Raw genomic sequence first — 21,547 nt, forward strand, 5'->3', positions numbered from 1 at the left:
TCCCAATAGGATTTATTTTGGCGACGACTTCTTGGGCCGACTGTTGGCGCTTGCGCAACGAGATCCGCACCACTCGCAATTGCCCGTGGAGCGCATATACACCAATGTCGCCCGTTGGTCTCCACATCAGTTCAGAGTTGTGTCTCCTACAAGATCCAAGAGTGTCGCCCTGATTTGCATTCGCCAACTTTTCGCCAGACCCTAAACAGATTCAGCCATCTATACAGAGTCGATCCATTCCGTACGGATATTTGGTTTTTTGTTCTCTCTTTTCCGCAAACAACAACAACAAAACTGTCTACGTCGTCAGGTAAGATTTTCAGTCGCAATTCTAATTTTAATTCCGCTAGTAAAACTGAACGAAAAAATTTAAGCGTGATACGAGGGGTGACAAACGTGAACTAGCGCGTTTGGGTTGGAATAGAAAGAAAAAAAATCACGGCGGATTGGCTGTCATCGACTGGCGCCGTTTCATTTAACGGCTGTCAAGCCGCAAAAAAAGTTTCTTTCCCTCCTCGGTCTATACCGAGTTCATTCACTGTAGTGTGTTGTGTACATACGGGTAATAGCGCAGCTGTTAGTTTCCCAATGTCTCCCACACACCAAACGACAGGCCAGATGCTTCTCTCCGTGTGTATAAAAAGAGACCAGACAGAGAAAGATAGAGAGAAAATTAAAAAAAAAAAAAAAAGAAGGGTGATCGAGGAATCCCAAACGGCTGCTTTATGCACGATAGCGAGGAACTTGGGGCCTAGTTTCCAACTTGAAATTGATCATTTAAAAGAAACAAAACACAAAAAGGTCGGAGAAAATAGTCTCGAAACGCCCACGCCTTCTTTCCTCGCCGATGCGACTTGTTTTTCGAGTTGGAAGCCAAAGAAAAGCGCGACAGCGATGAAAGGCAGTGGCGTCGCTGTCCGGTTTAGTTCGTGGGCAGAAAACGGGTTACCTTCATCCGCCTACTAGAAGCAATTACAGATACCGAAAAACCAATAGACAGAACGTCAATAGAAAAGACAAAAAAAAAAAAAAAGCGGTTGGAAACCCACAACTAATGTAGGTCACTCCCAATGACCGAACTCGATAACCTGAAGGGTAAAAGAAAGAGACGGATAGGGGATTTCGCCAAGCGAAAATAATCTAAACGAACGCAAAAAGAAACAAACAAAAAAAGAAACAGAGAAGATAAAGAAAGGGCTCGGGAGTCTATTGAAGTATATCCGCAATAGGACAAGCCGCTGCTGCCGTACTTTGTTGACGTCACCCAACAGGACTAAGTATCCGGGAGCAATCAGCCAAGCTAATTAGCCCCGTTTTCCTATGCTTATCGTTGGTTGCCATCAACCTTAAAAATAAAGTGAAAATGGGAACAAACACGCACAGAAAATTTAATTACTTTCAATGAAAATCCTATGCACACGCTATTTTTAACTTGAAATTTCTAATCCATTTTAATTCGCGACAACTGCAGATTCCGCCTATCGAGCCAGACCAGACTGCCATCATGAAAAGCGGGATACAATATCAAATCAAAGTCATCATCATCGGAGCCCGTCAAGTCGGGAAATCAGGTATGTTGCAATCAAATTTCCTTTCATTCCTAAACGCATCCTAAATTTTGCCATTCATCTCTTCGTCAAAACGTTTCCAGCCTTAACGGTTCGCTACTTGACACGGCGTTACATCGGAGAATACAAATCCCACACAGGTAAGAAATAAAAACCAACTATCCGATTCAAACAGTCATGCATTGCACGAACCATTGACGAATTGAATTGACGACGATGTATCTTTACGTAACGCGGAATCTCCTTTCTCGCCCCCGTTTTCTTTTACTTGCGCAGACCTATCGTATCGTCAAGTCTTCTGCATAGATGGATCCAGCATTGAAGTGGAGATCGTTGATGTCTCCAATCATCCGGTAAGATTACGAAAGTAATATTACACATATTATGTTGTAAACGCTAGCACACACAAGAACCTGATTCAGAAATAAGAGTAGCTCATTTCATGAACAGTGGTGTAACAAGACCTCGAAACCACGACTGCAATGGTAGGAATCTCTAATTCCCTTTCAATCTCAAACTCGGAAGTTATTTCAACGTCAATTCAAGGTCCGCTTTTCAAATCAAAAATAGATACACCATCAAAAGCGGAAATGCCATTGAGCTTTTCGTAAATATTTAGCGATCAAAATATAGATTCGCTGCGCTGTAAACAAGCGATCTAATCATTAAGTATGTTAAGAGGAAGCCAGCAGTCAAACAAAGTGGTGAAGTCTAGTGCGAAAAGAAGCTAGTATCAGTCAACATGGACTGTGTGTGTGTGTGTGCGCGGAATTCGCCCGTGTTTTTATTGTGCGCAACTGGCCGTTCTTGACTTTGCGCATTTGTTATTCTAAAATTCTGTTGTCTTTTTCTTTCATTCTCTTTTTCCATCCTGGACTTTTCAACAAACGAAAACATGCACACTGAAGGAGGATACGAGTGTGCCGGTAACGCGGGCCAAAAACAGCGACGCCTGCGTCGTTGTCTATTCGATATCCGACAGGACGAGCTTCAAAGCTGCCCACGAAGCTCTCGCCGCCCTCCAGGCCAGCAGTCAGCGAAAATCTTTCGAAGACGATAACAAAGAAGAGCAAGAAATCAATCCAGCGCCCTTATCCGTACCTGTCGTTCTGCTGGCCAATAAGAAGGATCTAGGACATCTGAGACAGGTTAGTAGGGGAGAGTCCAATTGGCGAAATAACCCTCCAAAAACAAAACAAAAAAGTGTCGGGACGGACACGGCTCGTACGTTGTTTGTCTCGAGCAGATTGTTGAGACGGCGAAAAAGAGCAACAACAGCAGAAAAAGAAGTCTCCCATAGTGTTGACAGAGTTGTGTCCAAAATAGAAATGTCGGCCCGTGAGTGCAACGAACCAAAAAGGGCGTGTGTGGTAATGACGCGTGTTTGTAATGGTTTCTATGTGTCATCTTTTCTTCCCTGTAAAAGGTGGAGGCGGATGAAGGACGCGAGTTGGCCAAACAGTTCTCCTGCGTCTTCTGCGAAGTCTCAGCCGCAGATCCGGCAGAGAGCGAGCCCGAAGATTTGGCCGGAATCTTCAACCAGTTGATCAAGGAAGCGCGCAGCTTCAAAATCCGTCAACAGGACACCAACAACAACGCCAATAACAACAACAACGGCAGCAGCAGCAACAACAACCGACAGAGGAAGCGGTCCGTTTACATCATCAATCGAATGCTCGGCTCGCTCATGGGCCGCAATTCCATGCCACCGGAATTACCTTCGTCCCGCAAAGGAGGAACCTCCCAAATGGCCTCGTCCATGCCCAACGTGGCGGGATCTTTCCGGTCTGTCTTCAAAAAGCGATCCGTATAAAAATATAACACTTCACTTCCGCCATGCCCACGAGATTGTGTCAAGAGATTCCCCGTATAAACACACACACGCAAAAAAATACTCTCTTTACCTGATGTCTATATCACGAACGAAAAAAAAAAATTATCTTGATTATTATTTATTTTGAATTTGGATCTAAATGAAATTTGTTATGGCCCCTCGCCATAAAAAGAATGGACCCCCTTCTTGTGAAGGGGATAAATGTTTTATTTCTATAAACAAAATTCTATTAAATTAACTCTCGATGCGGTGTTCTAAATGCTTTGTAAAAAAAGGGAAAATGTATAAAAGTTTTGATGACCCGCCAATCATCAAAACCCTTTATTTGATCAAACAACGGCTCAGAATTTGTATGTGCACATGTGATAATACCGGTTGTTATGTTTGTCACAGTTATTGGCCCATCGATTGCGATTTTGTGTGCGTGAAATTCCCCCCGTTTCTTCACTGTGATGATTAAAAGAGAAAAAAAGAATTTGAATATGGAATGGAAAACGGAATGGAAAATATGCCGACGACGATGATGTTTCAATCGCGCAATCTGTCTAGAACATTTCGTACCGTCAATGAGGATGTTTCTTGTCGTCGCCTTGGGCGCACTTCCAGAAAGTGAACGTGTCCCACTTTTTAATGGAATATAAAACTAAAAGTATCTTCAATAAACATGAAAACAAAAACGAACAAAAACTAAAAACAAACGGTGAAACCGTCACTTTTTTTCGGGCGAAAGGCGCGAGGCGATTTATGGCGTCCGTTGCGACTTGCGAGTGAGTAATGATTCAGCAGCAATAACAACAGCACCGTGTGTGTTTGCATTCGCCAAAAGGATTTGCGAATACATTTACAGCTCCTTTTTCATTGAACATGTCCACATCAAAACAAAGAGGGGGGAAAATAGCCAGACGCTTGTCCAAAAATACCAAAGCTCGGCGCTATGGAAATCGAGGAAATCGGCGACGGAGAATAGGCCGTTAAAACTAATCGTGCAGAGATGCTCAGCGTGAAATCCCGCCGCCGCTCTCTCTCTCTGTCTCTGGTAAGGAGTTGGTAAATATGGTAATCGAGAGACAAGGACACGACCACTTCCTGGATAGTAGTGGCTTATGGTTATTTTGTAAAAAAAGCCTGAATTTCGATAAGGAAAACCCAGTGCTTGCATTGCATCGTCATTCTTTTGTTGTTGGTACTCTTGACGCCAAGTTTGGAGGTGCGGCTGGCGCGCCGTTATAACGAGATGCAACTTGCCTTCATCGTCTAGTCAGAACAACACAGAAAGAAAAAAAAAAGGGAGAGAGTCGAAGAGAGTTGAAAGTAGTGTGCACCACAGTGCCGGATGGACAACAACAACACGACGGACGGACAAAGAAAAGCAACGGCCAACCGAGACTCAAACGCAAAGACAAAAATGCGACTGGACGAGAAAATCACAAGTGTCGCATTCGGTCGATCTACTAAAATCGATTCGGATAAAAACGCTCCCAGGATAAGGATCTGCGTGCTAGGATTCGCGGCGGTCGGGAAAACGGGTAAATTCGGACTCACCCTTAATTAGACATTTCCAGGGGGGTGGTCAGTTTGTGTTGCGTCTTCGTTTACCAAAGAAAACAACGCAGACTTCCCACCCTTCCCGATAACAACGTGCCAACTAATCAAAAATGCCTTTGTGTTGGGCGACGCACGGTGGGTGAAACTGACGGCATCCGTAATTCGAACGGAGTTGCATGGCAACACCGGGAAGGATTCGAACTTGTCACACCCATGCAAACTCCTCCGCATCGCTAGAGCCTAGGATAATGCCTTATTCACTTGGTTGGAAAGGTCAATTTAACACACAAACTGGTGCTAAACTTGGCTTGTAAATAAAATAACAACTCTCATTGACATTGATCATTGGCATTTTCAATTATTCAACATCCATTTTTTCTTTTTCTTTTTCAGCTGTGGTGGTTCGTTACTTGACCAATCGTTTCATAGGAGAGTACTGCTCAGGAAAAGGTATACGATCACATCTTTGTCTCCCTTTTACTCAAAACATTGACCCTTGTAAAGAACAGTAAACGAAAGGAAAGAAAATCGTCGAAATCGAGAAAAGGTTTCGTTCACTTGGCTGACTACGGTAAACTTCAGTTAGTCGGGGAAAAAAAACAAGTTAAAAGGATTTAGTTGAAAATTTCCCGGAATAAAGAAGGCAATCGTTGAGGACGAGAGCTCTATACACAATTTTCTCTCTGCTTCTGCGCTCCTATTCAGCTGGAACTAACAAAGCCGTGGGCAAACTTGGACGCTCACGTTGTGCTCCGCGTGAGCCACATGTTCTCTTGCACCTTAACAATTCATGGGGGCCCGAGCACATGTACTTTTTTTTACGCGCTCAAGGCATCAAACGGAATAGCACGTGCAGGTACATCTGAACGCAACGTATTGATTTCAATGTTTTTTTTCTTTTTCTTTTTAGATTTGCTCTACAAAAAAACTATTAAAATCGATGGATTCCCTTCGCAGATCGAAATAGCTGACACATCCAATAAATCGGTAAATCGTGTTGATCTATCATCGATTATCTGTCCTATACAGCTCAATTCCATAACAACGACTAACAAACAGGCTCACGGCTTTGTCCATTCTGGTCAGGACGCACGCCAAAGTTGATATGACAAATTGGAGCAGAAACTTGGCTAGTTGATCGATCTATTTCGACAAAACATAGCTAGTCATAGGCCCATATTTGTGATATGGCGCTCAACTAGCTATAGCTGATCAACGTTTGGGGAAAGCGTTAATGTCAAGGACATATTCAATTTTATTGATGTGACAGATCTGAGAATTTACGCAAGCGAAATCGGATCAGTCATGTCTTGTTCCAAAATACGTACGTCAAGCGCGAGCAATGGATTGGACCTTGACATCAATATTTTCGAATGACTGATCATTGCAAAGTGATGGGAGGGAGATGACTTGATGAGCAAAATATTAAAGCAATAGTACCACAGCTGACAAAAACATTTTACATTTTCTCTTTCAAATGTAAAATATTTGGTCCCTTCTATTGATTTTACCAGGCGGATTTATCTTTCCCCTCGGTTCACGTTTCGTGGGCGGACGCCTGCATCATAGTTTATTCCATCGAAAGTAGCGCAAGCTTCGAAGCCGCCGCTACAATGCTCGAGAAAATACAGAGTATCAAGATGCCATTTTACCATCCCGTCCTTCTGTTGGCAAACCAAAAAGATCTGGAGCATCTTCGCCAGGTAATACAAGCTTAGCAAAAACTTGTACAAACAGAAAACAAGAGTGTGATTAAAATTTTAAAAAGGTTCGCGTCGAAGACGGCCAAGCGCTGGCATTACAAAATAACTGCCACTTTGCTGAACTTTCGGCAGCTGAAGACCTAGACGGAGTGGAGCTGACGATGACCGCTTTGTTTCGCGATGTGCGGACACTCAAGTCGCAACGGACTGCCGTTCGTCAGAAAAAGCCTTCGCTAATGCACGTCACCAAGTTATTTAGTTCTTTGATTGGGCGTTCCTCTAGCTCTTCTTCGTTCAACGAAACGGACGCGGAAAAACCGAAACTTAAAAGCAGTTCAACTGCGTCGTCACTTCACACGGGCGACGAATGCGAAATCAAAGTGAACACGCCAACAGAAAAGGAGGTCAAATCAAATAAAGGAATAAAAAAACGTCCTTCTTTCTCTCTATGATCCCCGCTGTAATCTACCTCCTCAATCAGCGACCAGTCCGAGCAGGCGGCTAAGTCCCCTGCATCGGAGTGATTACTAATGCATTCCTTTTCAATCGTGCTCTAACGAGGTGATCTCTTTTATACCGGATGTATATTTTTGTTTACACAGCCTTATTGGAGCAGTGCCAAAAGTGTAGCCCTCCACCTCATTACATTTTCAAGCCAATGACAATATTGAATATAGTTCTAATAAACAAAAACAAATCTACACTGCGAGCTACTATTCAAGCAAGTTTTTCTGACCTTATTGGAGGAACTTTGCATGGTGAGTAAAATGATCTTCAAGGTAGGTTGCAATGAAGTAGTAGCTATGGTCGTATCCAGCCTGCTTCCGTAGAATGATTGGCACGCCGGCTTTAGCACAAGATTCGACCAAGTTGTCGGGAAGCAGTTGCCCGTCCTTGAGAAATTGGTCTTCTTCACCCTAATGATTTTTGTGAAGTTATGTTGTGTACTCGAGCAGATTTTGAAAACCATTACCTGATCAACAAAAATCTGAAGTGGAGGACCCTGATAGGTTGCAGCCAAACAACTGGCATCCCACTCTTTCCATAGATTTTTATCTGATCCCAAGTAGCCCGAAAATGCTTTCTCACCCCATGGGCAGTTGACTGGGTTGCAAATTGGAGCGAACGCCGATACACTTTTATACAGCCCTGGATTCTTTAGGGCGCAAATGAGGGCTCCATGTCCTCCCATACTATAACAAAATTTGCAATGTGAAAACTTTCTCAATTTCCTAAATAATTTCTTTTGATACCTGTGCCCCATGATTGACATTAGACTTGGGTCAGCAGGAAAATTTGATGAAATCAGCAGAGGCAACTCTTTTGTAACATATGAAAACATTCGGTAGTTCATTTTCCATTTCTCTTCTGTAGCATCTACGTAGAAGCCAGCTCCAGTACCAAAGTCCCAGCCCTCTTCTTCCCCTTCAATATTGCAACCTCCTGTAAATTCCAATGTGAGGATTAAGTAACATAAATAAGAAAGCAAACTAAGTTACATACTTGGGCTTGTATCTGGACAGACAATAATGCATCCATGACTAGCAGCTAGTTTTTGACCTCCAGCTTTTTGGATAAAATTTTGTTCATTGCAAGTCCTGATATGAATATTTGAAATAAACTTTAATAAACATACAAATTCATAACTAATGTTAAACTTACAGTCCCGAAAGCCAATAGATAACAGGCAACTTCACACCAGCATCTTCGGCTTTTGGAGGCAAATACACAGAGAAATTCATCTTACACTTAAGTTCCTCACTGCAGATAAATATTTCAATTATAGTGGCAAAAAAACAAAGTTCAAGTAATAAACATCAGTCTCAAAACCCAACATGTGGTCACCTTTCATGGGAGTAAACTTTTTGGTGGCCACCAAAACATTTATTGGAAGAGACTTGAGTGATTCCGGCCATGTTTCTTTATGAAGTGTTAATATGTGTATATCAAACTGAACTCTGCTGTACCTGACAACTTATTAATAAGTTATCAATCGCTACCGAAAGAAGAAAATTTTTCGAGATTTGATAACAATTGCGGTTGAATATGGTAAACGAAAAGGTTGCCATTTTCAGTGAAAATTTTTCATTAGCATTTTTTTAAACGATGAGTTCTTTAACATTCTTAGTTAATTGATGAAATTATTATAGCAAGCAAAAAAAATTGATTTCTTTATTTTTCAACAAAACGAATTTTCCATTTCGCCAAATCGCCACTAGTCAGTCAACGAAGCAACGTTTAAAATTTTACTGTCGTCTGCTTCGGTTGTCATAACACATTACAATTTTGCATATGCTAGTTAATGCAAATGCAGAATTCTTAGAATTCGAGTAAAAAAACATTAGTTTCAATTTTCAAATCTTATATTAGTGTGTTATTGATTACAACACCTCAAGGTCAAGAACCAGATTAAACATGAACCTCACACAAATAGCATCTTTGAGAATGGCTACACTAAAATCTTTATTACGTAAGCGCTCGAATTTTGTTTTTCATGTTATATAATCCCTAATCAATAGCAATAGCTATAAATTTATTATGTTCACTAATATTATGCTTTAAATTCAGGAAAGACTGTAACCCCCATTCGTGTTTCTTACTTTTCATCATCAGTGAATGAACCAGAGAACTGTGCAACTAAAGCTGCTAAACTAAAGAGAGTCAAAACACCCATTGGTTAGTTTCAACTTGAATTGTTGTTGATTAGCTAATTGATGCAATTATAATATTTTAAAAGGCAAACTTGATGAGCTGGAAGAAGGTCAACATCCTTACCAAGAAAAAGAACCTTTGAAACCATGGCCAAATAACACACATCCAACAACAGGTGAAGTTGGAGGACCCAAGGGTCCAGAACCAACAAGATATGGAGACTGGGAAAGGAAAGGTAGAGTTAGTGATTTTTAAGATAAAATCTTTGTCAAACACAGTTTAATGCTGAAAACACATAATACAAAAACTTGAGATTATAGACATCAATTGAACAAATTTGAAATGTTTAATGTATCTTTCAACATATGTTCCCGTAAGGCCCAAAGTGTGGAAAGAGTATCTCGACCATTCGCGTCGGGCTTTGCTTGTGTGTTTGAAGCAAGCCAATGAGAAGGTAGTCGATTTACATCAGGGACTGCTGTCTTAGTAGCGCGCAAGCTCTTATCCCAGTTTGAGATGTATCGGTATTGATTGTGCAATCCTTCAATATACCTTTGCAAATATAAAATACATTTGGTTAAACGGTAAGACTGTAGGGGAAAAAATCTTAAATTTTATACTTGATATAGGCTTCAGAATGTAACAGTCTCTGTGGCTTTGGTGGAACAGCTACGAAAATTGGTTCACCAGTAGCTTGACGAGATTGCTGCGCAGTATTCTGAACTTGGACTTGATGACCAATTGGCTGATGAACTAAATTGTAAAATAAAACTTGTTAGACACCAGTCATTTGCCTTACGGCTGGGAGTGTAAAGCACGGAACCTGAATTAGTTGGTGGATGTGAAATAACGTTTGCTGGTCCTGGATTCGTACTGAATGCTATAAAAACAAAAAAATAGTTATTAAATCGAGCTGATATAACAAATTTAAACTGTACTCACCTGAAACGTTAGTCTGAGTTGAACCTGGAGTGGTGCTTGGGCGAGCTACTTTCTTGGCACTATTGAAACTTCTTAAAAATAAAATGCAATTAAATAAACTAGCTTTTGCATAAAAATTGAGGAAAGTTATATACTTGTTGCGATCATTAGGAGATACAATGCGTCCTTGATTTTTTACAATATGAATCTCCCTGACGTGTCGTAAAAGACGCTCCATTTTAGGGAACGGTGGCACTCCCTTGCGGATGCGACTGCACCCTCGCCACATGCATTGGAATTCCGTGTCTGTAACAACATAATTGTCATAAATAATTCATGAAAAGCAAGATAATAGTTGCGAACCGTTAGGATTGATTGTTGTCAATACGTGACCATGAGGTTCTGAGAGCAAATGTTCGGTTAATTCGCCAATTTCTTCCCCTTGCCAGTCACACTTTTTCCAGAAACATTCGAAAATAACATCTCCTTGATGTACAGCATCTCCCGAAGTTGTCCCAGACGCAGAAGGTGTGCTATCTGTGCCGTTGCGAGCCATTTCGGCTGCAGTTTCTTCGTTAACTCGTTGTGACCGCTCTTCATATTCAGATTTGACGTGCGCGGGCAAGTTTCGCCATTCGTTACCCACCAGTCGACTGACTTCACCGAAAGTTGCGTCTGGGTTTTTAGCTGCAAAGTTTTTGCGCACTTCGCCCGAATAAATGATGTAGCCAGTAACCATACGTTTCTGAAATATTTTGATGGGCTTTTTCACTACGGACGGGGTATTGAGGGACGAAGAGGATGGAGTATGCGGCATTGATGCTGGGCAACTGTCTGACCCAACTGATGGCGGAGCTCCATCCATTGAATCTTCCGTTAATTCATCCCCAGCTAGCTTCGTCATTAAAGATGAGGATTCCTAAAACAGAAATTATGTAAATTTCATTTCCAAAAGAAACTATTAACGAAGAAAGGATTTTTACTCTCTGAGGCTGAATTGGACGACGGAAGAAGTAAATTTCATCTCGTATAACTGCCGGACTATGAGTGTACTTTTTAAGGCCATCACGAGGAAGTTTCTTAATCTGGCGACGCGATTCCTCGTAAAACGATTCACAGAGAAAGATGTCGCTTTCCGTTAGCTCTGTTGGGCGACCTGAATGCAAACAAGTTATTTTAGAATTCTGTTATGAAATACAATCGCTCTTACATGTTGTGTAATCATTAAAGTCAAGGACGCAGCACTTCCCCACGACGCTCATTAGTGGATTCGTATCTTCGATCGAGCTTAGGAAAACTTCTTGACGATAAAATACGCGACCAGTAATCTGAGTCGAAATCTCAGCCGGAGTGACATACCAGGGGCCATGAAAAAACGCAACATTCCTGTGAAATTAAAATATGAAAATTATCATCAGATTATTCCAGAAATAAAATTTGATTTTTGACATACTCCGAATCAATCCACATAGAATCAATTTGTGCAATCAGCTGTTTTCCGTTTTCGGCTCGAACGTAAACACAATCACCAGTGCGTAAAGTGTGACCAGGGATGTTTAACTGTTGGTAATAATTCATTCCAGGTTGCGTAGGAGGTGCCGAGGATCCATCAGAAGGCACAGGTGCAGGGACGGCGACATTGACAAGTTCCTTTTCTGCCATTTTCTCTACTTCACCCAACTCTGCTAGTTCTTCTTTGTGCTTTTCGATGCGGTCGCGAAATACAGACACTACCCGCTTCGGTTCTAAGGGCTGGTCACGTGGCACCAAAACGACTCCTGGTGTTTGCAAGCTCGTCCACACCTTTATTTTTTTGAACATCCGAGCTTTCGTCGAGTATCGCGACTCACAAACGTAGATGTCTTTATCGGCAAATCCCTCAGGCTTTGATTTGAAATACTCTTTGACGTTGAGAACACAGCAGCGGCCACGGATATGACTCAAGGGATGAGCCGAACGCATGTCACTCTTGAACAGCTCCTAAAATAATTAAGATCGTTTCAGATAAAACAGATCCCAAAATAAAAAAGACTGAACTTCAACCTGCTCAAGAAATTTCCTAGAAGCTAAATGAAATGTTTCATTAGGACGGCAGAACCAGTTTCCCAAAAACATTTGCTGTCCGTCGTTGGCAGTCCAGAGACGCTCGATCAAATACACATGGTTTTCCATGTTTCTTTCAGTAGCTTCGACGTAGACTAAATCTCCGACGCGGTACGTTTCTTGATTAAAGCTCATTTCTAGCCCTTAAATAATGAATCGATTAAGAATGGATGAGCACAATAAACAAGGCACTATGCATACATACCGTCAGAAACTGCAGCAGCAGGAGCAGCAAGATCTTTATTTTCCAAATCTTCTTCTGGCTGTTCCTTGGGTAGTTTTTCTTGTCGAACAGCCTCAACGGTGGCTAAAAGTTGTTTGAGACTATAATTAAGTGCTGGAGAACTGAGCACGTCTCCATGCCGACAAAATTCACCCCTAATGCAAGAGTTGAGTTTTAGTAACATTCAAATATGAATTATCAGAAGGTGGATTTATTACCTTTGCTTGATAAAATGAGATTGAAGTTCAATGGAGTCTTCGAAAACTTGTGAATCAGTTCGAGAAAGTCGCCTAGCTCGCTCAAAGCAAAGAAAAATATCTTCTTGGAAGGCGTCTAGTCGGCGGTAGAGTCCTTTGTCTAGACGGCGCTTAATAAGATCTAGCGAAATTGCTCGAATCCTGAACGTAAAGTTAAGTTAAGCATTTCGTTTTACAATTAAAAGTTGAAATTTTACTTCTTCCCGTCGACTTCGTCGTGTTCAGGTAGCTCGGCCAGCGAGTCAGTGTAACATCTTCCTTCTTCATCTTGATGATTATACACAGCGGCAAACAAGGAAGTGAATAGCTCTTGAACAGCGGCACGAACATCGGGAACTAGTCCTTCGTCTTCACATAGTTGAATCTTGGTTTGTAATGCAACTCGCTGTAAAGTGAGCGCGTCCTGTGAGATCAAAAGAGGTTTTAAGAGTTTGCGCGTTACTACTATATTCACAAGGGTACCTTGTAAATTTGCGAATCAGGTTCGTTGTATCGACAGGCGTTATCGAACATCAACACAATGTCAGCCAAAAGCTCTTCGACATTTTCGTAATGAGAAGCTTTAACTTTTTGTCCAATTTTTTCCAAGTCAATAGGCTTCTTAATTACTTCATAATAGTCAGGGTACTCCTAGACAAAATAGCAAAATCACGTTAGAAAAAAGGGAAGACAAAATTGCTGACGGGCCGCATTACCGTCTTTGAGGGAAGCTTGACGAAAATGCTAGCTAGTTGTCTTCCTTTCAAATCTCTGTGTTCTTTAATAGCTTCGTAAAGTGCTTTCAATTTTTGCTGAAGATTTGGACCGCGACTGCGTCTGAAATATCACAGACGTTTCAATTATGAATTGATTATTTTAAAAGTCATTTAAAAAAACTCACCTTTTAGGTTTAGCGGAAGCAGCCAGTGCAAGCCCAAGTTCTCGAGCTTTGTCAAGAAGGACCCGCTCTAGCATGTTGGCGTCTTCATAGATAACAGAACCTTCTTCATTGTACTGTCGGCAATTGTTGAACATTAAACGAAGATCATCTAATAATTCTTCTTCGCAAGTGTATCTATTTTTGGATTTCATAGTTTAAGTTAGATATAATGTTTGCTAATCTATTGAGCATTCCACTAACCTGTCATTCTTTATATTGGAATCAATAGTGACCATGTCAATCGGTTCCGCAATCACACGATAGTAGTCGGGGTACAATTTTTTAGAGGGTTTCTCCATAAAAACTAAGATTGGTTGACGCCCATCATCCACCGTAGGATTGTAGTCCATCAAACAACGGTAAAGAATCCGTAGTCGTTTACGTAGCACGTTATCCACATCGCTGCGAACTTTAGGTGTGGCTTTTGGTAGTGTTGCGTTAAGACGGGGGCGACCTTTAGGACGTTTAGGCGTGAATTCAATTTCTCCATCAGAACTCTAATAAAGAAATAAGCATGAGATGCATTCATTCAAAAACTCGTTTTGTAAATATTACCTCGTCATCGGCTAAAAGTTCCTGGACTTTTGATTGCATCACCCGTTGAAGCTTCACAGCATCTTTGAACAGTTTCGAGTCAGGTCGGTTGTACCGTTTAGCGTTTTCGAACATCAGACTTAGGTCACTAGAAAGATCACTGAGATTGCCATAGTCTTCCCGAGCCAATTTCGAACGGATGCGACTCAGAGAAATGGGGTTTTTAATTTCGTGATAGTAGTCCGCGTAACGACGGCGGGAGGGTAACTTTAAAAATGGCTCGCATAATACATTTCCTATCAGTTAAAAGAATTAGGATATGTTCAAACAGACTATATTAACAACAAAATACCTTGGTTATCGACGTAATTATGGACAGCGTCGTACAACTGCCAGAATGGGCTTGAATCAGCGTCATCTGGACGAATATGTGAACCACCCAATTCACTATCTTCGTCGATTTCATCTAAATTGATATTCAAATTCATTAATTGTTAATCTTTTCAAATACGAGAATAAGGACAGTGCTACCTTTAAAAGATAAGTCGGATGATTTAGATGCTTCACCCATTTCGTCGTTAGAGTCGTCATATTGAAGGGCAGCAGTAATTGCTGATAATGACTGAGTTGCTCTGGCACGCTTACTTCTATAACCAAAAAAATATATTTATTAATAGAGAAAATTAAATGGAGTATATTAGCTTCATACCTAATTCTTTCGCTAATTTTGCCTCCAGTGTGACGAGAATGTTCAATTTCGGCTTTTCGAGAAGATACCGTTTTTCTCAGTAATTTGGCATCTTTATAAATTTGGGAACCAGGTTCGTTATAACTGCATGCATTTTTTGTTAGAAGATTCAAATCTTTTTCCATTTCATTGAGATTAGAATATTCATTGGCTTGAATTTTTGTGGCTATCTGTTTTAAGTCAATAGGATTTTCTATAACTTGGTAGTAGTCAGGATAAAGTCTTCTTGATGGCAGTAGCTGAAAGACTGAGTGAAGTAATCTTCCATCTGATGAAGTGGCATTCATAACCGCTGCAAAAAGTTCTTCGTACATGTTATCTTCATCAATTAAATGCTGGGAAGAAGACGAAGAAAAATTATCCCTCGATTCTTCAGACTCTGCATCTTCTGATTCAATAGGAGAGACATTGACAGGCTTCTTGGGGGGTCGTCCCAACTTGACAACGATTCTTTCTTTTACTGGCTTTACCTCAGGTACTTCATCAACTCTTTCACTTTCATTGATTTTATCAGCTGTTTTTTTATACAAATCCCATAAAGTGCAAGCATCTTGGTATTCCGTTGAATGTTCTGGATAAAACTTCTTGGCATTCTTAACCAACCGCTCAATATCCACAGTCATTTGGTCCAGATCTTCATACTCATCTGTCCTGATCTTTTGCTGAATTCTTAACAAATCAATTGGGTTTGACACAACATCGTAATAGGCAGGCTCTTGTCTTCTCTTTGGGGCTCTAATCAAAGCATCACATAACAGAGCTCCGTCTTCTTTTTTGAAGTTTCGAATCACGTCGTAAGCTTGCTGGCAAATTTCGATAGGGTCGAGCCGGCGGCGTTTTCTTGAATTCTCCGCCATTTCTTCCGGAACGAAACTGTCGACTTCACAGAAAACTGCGAAACAAAAATGCACAATCTTTACAAACGTGAGATATAATAGGGACTGTCACGAGGGTTAAAGGATCGTTAAAAAATGAAAACGAAACGCCTATATGTAAATAACTAAATACCCTTTTTGTGGACGCTATTGGCGTTATTGTATAGTGTGCGTAAGCGTTGCCAAGTGTAAAAAGTGAATTTTTCGTATCGATTTTTTGAAATCCCGCCAAAAGTATTCTTTACTAAACGGGATTTGATGATGCACTGTTTCTTTTTTATAATGGTTTTTTTACAGAAAAATTTAAAAAATAATAACATTTTTTTATATAGTACGTGTATGCAAATAATCGCAAAGTAACAAATTTTATATTATATTTACCCAATAACCCAAACAGCCAAAATAGGAAGGAAAGGAGGCATTGATGTTAAAGTAATAAGAAAAAAAAGATCACAGAATAATTTGGACCCTATTTAAACTTTGATTTCTCCAACCCAGCTTCTGTATTACATGTTATATAATAATAATGCAATTTAGGAAACCCTTTTATAATGTGAATTGGCATTGCAAATATTATAACTATTTGGATAGCAGAAAATTAACCCGTAAAAATTCCCTATAAAACTCTACTATAACGCAAATTTAGTCAAGAACTGAAATCACGAAGATCGATGCGGTTCTCGCAAATCAGTAATAATTTCGGATAAGTCATTGGGTCTCACGGGATGATAATCCAGCTGTTTGCGAGCCTTGTCTATAGAAAAATAGTGGGTAACACCTGTCTTGAACAATTCGGCGGGAGTGAGAAAAGGAGTAAAGTCGATGAATCGATAAATAGCACTGTAAACAAAATGCACGAAAAAAACAAGAATGTACATCAACCACATAGGTATTCGGGTAGTGGGAAACGGCTGTCCGTAATGTTCCATTAATGGTTTGAAATATTCCAAGTTGTTGACAGGACATCCATCAGATAGAAAGAACGCTTGGCCGCCTATTCCAGGAATATTGCGATTGATATCTGCTAATTTTAATGCAGCTTTTACATGTCCTTGAACTACATTTTCTAACCCAATAAAATCGACCTTTCCACCATGTTCGTCGTAGTAATTAAATCGTACCATGCCCTTACGGATAGCACCAAGCACACGTGGCAAGTGTCTTGACTCGCCTAGCCCAATAACACCAGCTAGTCTAAGTGCACATGTGTGTAGATCTCCGCGTCCGTTGCTGGTAAGGACTAGTTGTTCGGCAATTGATTTTGTGCGAGAGTAATGATCAACGTGACGATGTAACGGGAAATAAGGCAGACTTTCATCCCCGTTGAGTATTGCATCTCCACCGAAGACAACATTGTATGTGCTTGTATACACCAGGCCTTTGCAATTGTTCTCGGCGCATGCTTTGATGACGTTACGTGTTCCGACTATGTTAACCTCTTCTACTTTGTCAAAGTAGGGTGGCATTTGTTCCCGACCAGACATTCCATATGAAGCTGTGCATAATTCAAAAATAAGTTTAAGTAAATGGAGAAAAAAAAATATGAAAAATTTTCTTACCAGTATGTATAACACATGTTACATTTTGGGTTGCTTCCAATAATCTATCAATGTCCCTTACATCTCCTTTGAATACATATTAAATGATTTTATAAATATAACATTCTACGGTACATTTTGAAAAATGAATGAGACTGGAGAGCAACCATTTTAGAGAGAGTAAATTACCATTGATGAATTTCATTGTTCCATGGGAACAAGAGATTTCTTCGCTTTTCATTCCATCTGTGTTGTGTGAGACTGAATGTTCAATGTTTGGATCCCATTTTTTGGCAGGATAATTAACGTCAAAAAGAATGACTTCATGTTGAAGCTGAAGAAGTCGTAAGCCTATGTGGAAACCAATGTAACCGCCGCCACCCGTTATGAGAAACTTGTAAGCAGGTTGACCGTCCATACTTTAATGATACCTGTTTAGCTAGTAATGATCTCGTGATGAGACAACAGACAAATTATCAAAGTTAAAGTAGGCCACAAGTATTGATGAATACATAAGTGCTTATCTATTTGGGTTTCGATCGTCTGCTAATATATATGTTCATTCCTAACGCCGTTGTCAAGTCCATTCAATTCAATATCACAATATCTACCATCGTGATTCGTGACATGTTCGTGACCATGATCATGACAGAGAGAGTTGACATCACAGATAAAGACCACCGTGGTCTTTACCTGTGGTTAACGTATTTCAATCAGATTTACGGTGAAAAAATCAAGTTTTTACTTTTATACGGAGTCAACTTTTGCTACTTTTTAAGTTCATGGGGATCAATCCAATCCGGAAAGTTTTTACTTTCTCGTTTTTCTGGCCTCTGTCGAAAACTGGAAAGGTCTGAGCGATAAATATTCAAACAACCTAATAGGGAGATACGATACGTAAAATACCTTTCGAAAACTTGAAAATAGTTTTTTGGCATTGAAGTAGAAAATTACGAAATAAAAATTTCTCGATCTACGCAGTTTGCTAGCTGCTACAGGAACTCTTCGAGACTTTTTGAGTACATTTTTTACCTCTCTAGCGTTATTATTTATGTTTCACTAAGTACACGATGGATGTTTTAAAAAGTCTGATTACCCTACTTTCCTCCCTGAAATCAAGGGAGGGAAGTAGTGATCTTTCTACAGGCTGCTCTCTATTAGCGATCTATGCTGATCAATTTTAGAGAGGTTTTCTCGTACTACCGCCAAAATGAAAAACGTAACAAAGTAGGTTAGTAACAAAACTCAAACTTGTTTAACAAGTTTTATCCTATATGAAAGAACGGCTACCTACTTGTCTTAGTGGAATGGGTATATTTAAATGAAGAAAAGTGTTAGTTATAAATATTTGGTGTTTGTGATTTTCTCCATTTCATTGTTCAACCAGCTACGTTGTGATTCAGACTATTCGTTTGTTCCATCTCTACTTTTTTTTTTTTAAATTCAATTTACATCAAACATGTACAACGAACATTCTTGCACGTTTTTGATCACGGGCGGTGCAGGTTACATTGGTTTTCACGTAGGTTTACAACTTCTTCAGCTTAAACACAAAGTAATTCTTTTGGACATAAATTACCCAAACAAAAAATGGGATTCCAATTTGGAATTTTCTCCCAATGGCAATGGAGAAGAATTGGAAGATATATCCTGTTCGTACGGGACTATGAAATTTGTTAAAGGTAATTTTCGTTATTCAAATTGTGTCAACCGCCGAAAAACAAATCATATTTTTGTTTTAATAATAGGAGACGTACGAGACATCAATATATTATTGAGAGCTACGCAAGGTGTCACTTGCGTCATTCATACAGGTATTCGTATACGAGCTCTTTTTAAAACGACACATTTGCAGATCGAAAATCATGTGGGATTTTTTTTTTAAACAGTTGGTTATGGAATGTCTGGAGTTCAGCAAATGCCTAGTCACTCACACCTGGTGGAAGAGATAAATATCAACGGAACACGTAACGTGATTGAGGCTTGCGTCAAGAACAACTGCAGAGGACTGGTCTACACAAGCACCAACAACGTGGTCTTTGGTGGACATCCAATATTCAACGGCGATGAAAGTCTACCTTACTACCCGTTGCACAAGCAGAGTAATCATTACTCAAAAACAAAGACGATTGCCGAGCAGCTAGTTCTTACCAGCAACGGACGTGGAGATCTGCAAACGTGCGCACTTAGATTAACAGCCGTTATTGGACGCGACGAAGTGCGAACTTTGCCCCGCACTGTTTGGTCCATCCGCAATGGTTTGCTTGCATTCAAATTCCATGATAAACACGGCAGCTTAGTGGATTGGATCGGAATAGACAACGCAGTTCAAGGGCATGTGAAGGCGGCCCTGAAATTAGTCGATCCTGATCCCAAGACTCCTGGAATAGGAGGCCAAGCGTTTTTTCTGTCTGACGGACGACCGATATCATATTTCGACTACATGAAACCTATTTACGAGTATTACGGCCAGCCATTTCCCGCTATTCGAGTCCCGATATGGCTCATGAACTTTTTCGTTTTCTTAATTATGTGCGTTTGCAGTCTGTGGTCAGCGTTATTTTTCGAATGTGCTCCATTTTTGAATTCTTTTGAACTTGAAAAATCTGTAGTGACTCACTATTTTTCTATTGACAAAGCCAGAAAAGAGTTGGACTACCATCCGTTAAAACCAAATGACTTATCTGATATAATCGATTGCTTATCTGAAAATGAATGGTGATGGAACTTTTGGTATTCTTTGGTTTTAATAATGTTTCTTATGGGTAGAATAACATATTTATTATCTGTACTTCTACAGTTATAAAGGTATGGCTTGTACTCTTGATTAGCAAAGAAGTGAAGATGTAAACTCACTGAATTCTTTAATAATAAACGGAGTTTGATTTAACTATGTTTCGATGGATTTATTTCAAAACGCATTAGATGGAAATGTTTTCACGCAAATTTTTTTTCTTCTGATACGCAAAATCAAAATTTAAGTTTCTCCAAACAAACTAGGTCACGGTTAAAATAGAGGTATATAATTCAAAAAAGTTTGAATGAAATCAGCCCGCAGGTGTGGTCGTTCGTTCGGAGAAACGCGCACACATTCAGACCAGGAATCTTGCACCTGCCTGCCTACGTGGGTCTTGGTCATTATTCATTTGGAGGCCAAAAGTGATTCGTTTGAATTTTGGTGTAATAACGAGTTTTCTAATCTAAGCCGTTGGTTAAAAACAAAGCCAGACCCAGATCGTCATAAATATTAATTATTTGTTTTTAAATATAGTATCTGACACATTAACTAGGACAGCAAAAAGAATCTTCTGTCACTTTCTAGAATTTCCCTTTCGTTTTTTGAGATGGCCATCAACTGAAAAGTTCTGGAAATTCCCATATCAGTGAGTTGTGTAATAGCGTTACAATTTAAGGTAAAAAAGAAAAGACGAAATAAAAATTAAGTTTTTCGAAAAAAGGAATACCTAAAGTTTTTTTTTGCATTAAACAAGATAACAAACTAAATAATATTTAGTTTATTAATCAGTTTTATCTTGTTTTAAAACTTAATAAATAAATTCCCCTAATCTACAAAAGTTTTGAAAAAACCTAACCATGGAGTGTTTAAGTTGCTTCACCAACGATAACCACCAATAGTGACTTGTTCACATGGATTATGTTGGACAAGAAAATTCTGCGATAAACATATATAATGATGCCTCCATCAATCTTTTTCAAATTTTCTTCTAATTAGGTTGATATGGTGATCTCAGCCGGGCAAGAAAGAAAGCTATGTCTGTGTCTATCTGTCTCTGCCAACTTTTTGCACTAATTCACCCCCCCCCCCCAGGTTTACAAAATAAAGATAATACCTGCCAAAAAAGTAGAATGTTCGTTGTGAATTGCGCAAACTATTTCTTTGTAGGTTTGATCTCTGATTTCTACTATTTACTCACACAAAAAGAAAAAAGAAAGACGTTGCACGCAAGAAGTGTTTTATCACTTTCACGACATGTGTCGTTCGCTAAATTGTAGTCTGCAATGTGGGATGGCCCAATTTTGCATTTGCCAGATTGCGAAAATGAGTCGAAAATTGACTCAAATTTTTTTTTAATTATTATATCGAGTTTTTTATTGAATTTATCTTT

The 21,547-nt window shown here is 39.8% G+C and overlaps 6 protein-coding genes across 15 annotated transcripts; 3 read left to right on the plus strand and 3 right to left on the minus strand.

Annotated features, from left to right (window-relative positions):
• Window positions 1-118: 118 nt before the first annotated feature.
• On the plus strand, window positions 119-7,566 carry LOC124195869 (ras-related and estrogen-regulated growth inhibitor-like protein). 3 transcript variants are annotated; one of them, XM_046590492.1, is made up of 10 exons: window positions 119-310; window positions 1,472-1,571; window positions 1,652-1,708; window positions 1,845-1,921; window positions 2,477-2,716; window positions 2,995-4,928; window positions 5,341-5,397; window positions 5,858-5,934; window positions 6,462-6,650; window positions 6,716-7,566. In XM_046590492.1, exons 2-6 carry the CDS (start codon window positions 1,505-1,507, stop codon window positions 3,379-3,381), a joined length of 828 nt encoding a protein of 275 aa, XP_046446448.1. In that variant the 5' UTR covers window positions 119-310; window positions 1,472-1,504; the 3' UTR covers window positions 3,382-4,928; window positions 5,341-5,397; window positions 5,858-5,934; window positions 6,462-6,650; window positions 6,716-7,566. The 3 variants fall into 3 exon arrangements, with proteins under 3 accessions (XP_046446448.1, XP_046446447.1, XP_046446446.1); XM_046590491.1 differs by lacking the exons at window positions 119-310; window positions 1,472-1,571; window positions 1,652-1,708; window positions 1,845-1,921; window positions 2,477-2,716 and having other exon boundaries at window positions 3,988-4,928; XM_046590490.1 differs by lacking the exons at window positions 119-310; window positions 1,472-1,571; window positions 1,652-1,708; ... (1 more) ...; window positions 2,477-2,716; window positions 5,341-5,397 and having other exon boundaries at window positions 3,988-4,928.
• On the minus strand, window positions 7,216-8,878 carry LOC124195868 (S-formylglutathione hydrolase-like). The gene is made up of 6 exons (XM_046590488.1): window positions 8,496-8,878; window positions 8,313-8,411; window positions 8,154-8,248; window positions 7,904-8,093; window positions 7,624-7,843; window positions 7,216-7,567 (listed from the first exon to the last, which is right to left on the minus strand). Exons 1-6 carry the CDS (start codon window positions 8,564-8,566, stop codon window positions 7,388-7,390), a joined length of 855 nt encoding a protein of 284 aa, XP_046446444.1. The 5' UTR covers window positions 8,567-8,878; the 3' UTR covers window positions 7,216-7,387.
• Window positions 8,879-8,898: 20 nt separating this feature from the next.
• LOC124195870 (succinate dehydrogenase assembly factor 4, mitochondrial-like) lies at window positions 8,899-9,621 on the plus strand. The gene is made up of 3 exons (XM_046590493.1): window positions 8,899-9,120; window positions 9,219-9,326; window positions 9,388-9,621. Exons 1-3 carry the CDS (start codon window positions 9,066-9,068, stop codon window positions 9,555-9,557), a joined length of 333 nt encoding a protein of 110 aa, XP_046446449.1. The 5' UTR covers window positions 8,899-9,065; the 3' UTR covers window positions 9,558-9,621.
• LOC124195859 (protein polybromo-1-like) lies at window positions 9,565-21,420 on the minus strand. Of its 7 annotated transcripts, none has more exons than XM_046590466.1 (22): window positions 21,272-21,420; window positions 14,969-15,899; window positions 14,791-14,906; window positions 14,612-14,725; window positions 14,281-14,555; window positions 13,927-14,222; window positions 13,687-13,860; window positions 13,502-13,622; window positions 13,269-13,436; window positions 13,004-13,209; window positions 12,768-12,947; window positions 12,532-12,704; window positions 12,267-12,469; window positions 11,677-12,203; window positions 11,434-11,609; window positions 11,207-11,379; window positions 10,587-11,142; window positions 10,379-10,529; window positions 10,245-10,315; window positions 10,126-10,182; window positions 9,923-10,055; window positions 9,565-9,854 (listed from the first exon to the last, which is right to left on the minus strand). In XM_046590466.1, the coding sequence occupies exons 2-22, from the start codon at window positions 15,862-15,864 to the stop codon at window positions 9,626-9,628; spliced, it is 4,995 nt and encodes a 1,664-aa protein (XP_046446422.1). In that variant the 5' UTR covers window positions 15,865-15,899; window positions 21,272-21,420; the 3' UTR covers window positions 9,565-9,625. The 7 variants fall into 7 exon arrangements, with proteins under 7 accessions (XP_046446422.1, XP_046446424.1, XP_046446423.1 ...); XM_046590468.1 differs by having other exon boundaries at window positions 14,791-14,903; window positions 21,272-21,413; XM_046590467.1 differs by lacking the exon at window positions 21,272-21,420 and adding an exon at window positions 16,016-16,146.
• Window positions 16,243-17,981, minus strand: LOC124195866 (short-chain dehydrogenase/reductase family 42E member 1-like). 2 transcript variants are annotated; one of them, XM_046590486.1, is made up of 4 exons: window positions 17,852-17,964; window positions 17,610-17,771; window positions 17,442-17,507; window positions 16,243-17,377 (listed from the first exon to the last, which is right to left on the minus strand). In XM_046590486.1, the coding sequence occupies exons 2-4, from the start codon at window positions 17,659-17,661 to the stop codon at window positions 16,542-16,544; spliced, it is 954 nt and encodes a 317-aa protein (XP_046446442.1). In that variant the 5' UTR covers window positions 17,662-17,771; window positions 17,852-17,964; the 3' UTR covers window positions 16,243-16,541. The 2 variants fall into 2 exon arrangements, with proteins under 2 accessions (XP_046446442.1, XP_046446441.1); XM_046590485.1 differs by having other exon boundaries at window positions 17,610-17,981.
• LOC124195867 (short-chain dehydrogenase/reductase family 42E member 1-like) lies at window positions 18,736-20,310 on the plus strand. Its single transcript, XM_046590487.1, has 3 exons — window positions 18,736-19,102; window positions 19,169-19,234; window positions 19,310-20,310. The coding sequence occupies exons 1-3, from the start codon at window positions 18,880-18,882 to the stop codon at window positions 20,140-20,142; spliced, it is 1,122 nt and encodes a 373-aa protein (XP_046446443.1). The 5' UTR covers window positions 18,736-18,879; the 3' UTR covers window positions 20,143-20,310.
• Window positions 21,421-21,547: the final 127 nt, after the last annotated feature.

The sequence above is a fragment of the Daphnia pulex genome, chromosome 6, assembly GCF_021134715.1.
Source record: "Daphnia pulex isolate KAP4 chromosome 6, ASM2113471v1".
Taxonomy (NCBI): Eukaryota; Metazoa; Arthropoda; class Branchiopoda; order Diplostraca; family Daphniidae; genus Daphnia; species Daphnia pulex.

Bases quoted from the DNA above. Each gene is read 5' to 3' on its own strand.
- LOC124195859 (XM_046590466.1), bottom strand. From the start codon at position 15,864: ATGGCGGAGAATTCAAGAAAACGCCGCCGGCTCGACCCTATCGAAATT. The intron at 13,861-13,926 runs GTTAGTGGAATG...ATCCAAAAATAG, and splicing joins TCCAATATAAAGAATGACAG to ATACACTTGCGAAGAAGAAT. The intron at 9,855-9,922 runs GTATAAAATTTA...ATATTTGCAAAG, and splicing joins CATTCTGAAGCCTATATCAA to GTATATTGAAGGATTGCACA.
- LOC124195867 (XM_046590487.1), top strand. From the start codon at position 18,880: ATGTACAACGAACATTCTTGCACGTTTTTGATCACGGGCGGTGCAGGT. The intron at 19,103-19,168 runs GTAATTTTCGTT...TTTTAATAATAG, and splicing joins GACTATGAAATTTGTTAAAG to GAGACGTACGAGACATCAAT. The intron at 19,235-19,309 runs GTATTCGTATAC...TTTTTTAAACAG, and splicing joins CACTTGCGTCATTCATACAG to TTGGTTATGGAATGTCTGGA.
- LOC124195866 (XM_046590485.1), bottom strand. From the start codon at position 17,838: ATGGACGGTCAACCTGCTTACAAGTTTCTCATAACGGGTGGCGGCGGT. The intron at 17,508-17,609 runs GTAATTTACTCT...ATGTATTCAAAG, and splicing joins AACAATGAAATTCATCAATG to GAGATGTAAGGGACATTGAT. The intron at 17,378-17,441 runs GTAAGAAAATTT...AATTATGCACAG, and splicing joins AACATGTGTTATACATACTG to CTTCATATGGAATGTCTGGT.
- LOC124195869 (XM_046590491.1), top strand. From the start codon at position 4,736: ATGGACAACAACAACACGACGGACGGACAAAGAAAAGCAACGGCCAAC. The intron at 5,398-5,857 runs GTATACGATCAC...TTTTCTTTTTAG, and splicing joins AGAGTACTGCTCAGGAAAAG to ATTTGCTCTACAAAAAAACT. The intron at 5,935-6,461 runs GTAAATCGTGTT...TGATTTTACCAG, and splicing joins CTGACACATCCAATAAATCG to GCGGATTTATCTTTCCCCTC.
- LOC124195868 (XM_046590488.1), bottom strand. From the start codon at position 8,566: ATGGCCGGAATCACTCAAGTCTCTTCCAATAAATGTTTTGGTGGCCAC. The intron at 8,249-8,312 runs GTAAGTTTAACA...TATTCATATCAG, and splicing joins ATCTATTGGCTTTCGGGACT to GACTTGCAATGAACAAAATT. The intron at 7,844-7,903 runs GTATCAAAAGAA...ATTTTGTTATAG, and splicing joins ATGTCAATCATGGGGCACAG to TATGGGAGGACATGGAGCCC.
- LOC124195870 (XM_046590493.1), top strand. From the start codon at position 9,066: ATGAACCTCACACAAATAGCATCTTTGAGAATGGCTACACTAAAATCT. The intron at 9,121-9,218 runs GTAAGCGCTCGA...CTTTAAATTCAG, and splicing joins TACACTAAAATCTTTATTAC to GAAAGACTGTAACCCCCATT. The intron at 9,327-9,387 runs GTTAGTTTCAAC...ATATTTTAAAAG, and splicing joins GAGAGTCAAAACACCCATTG to GCAAACTTGATGAGCTGGAA.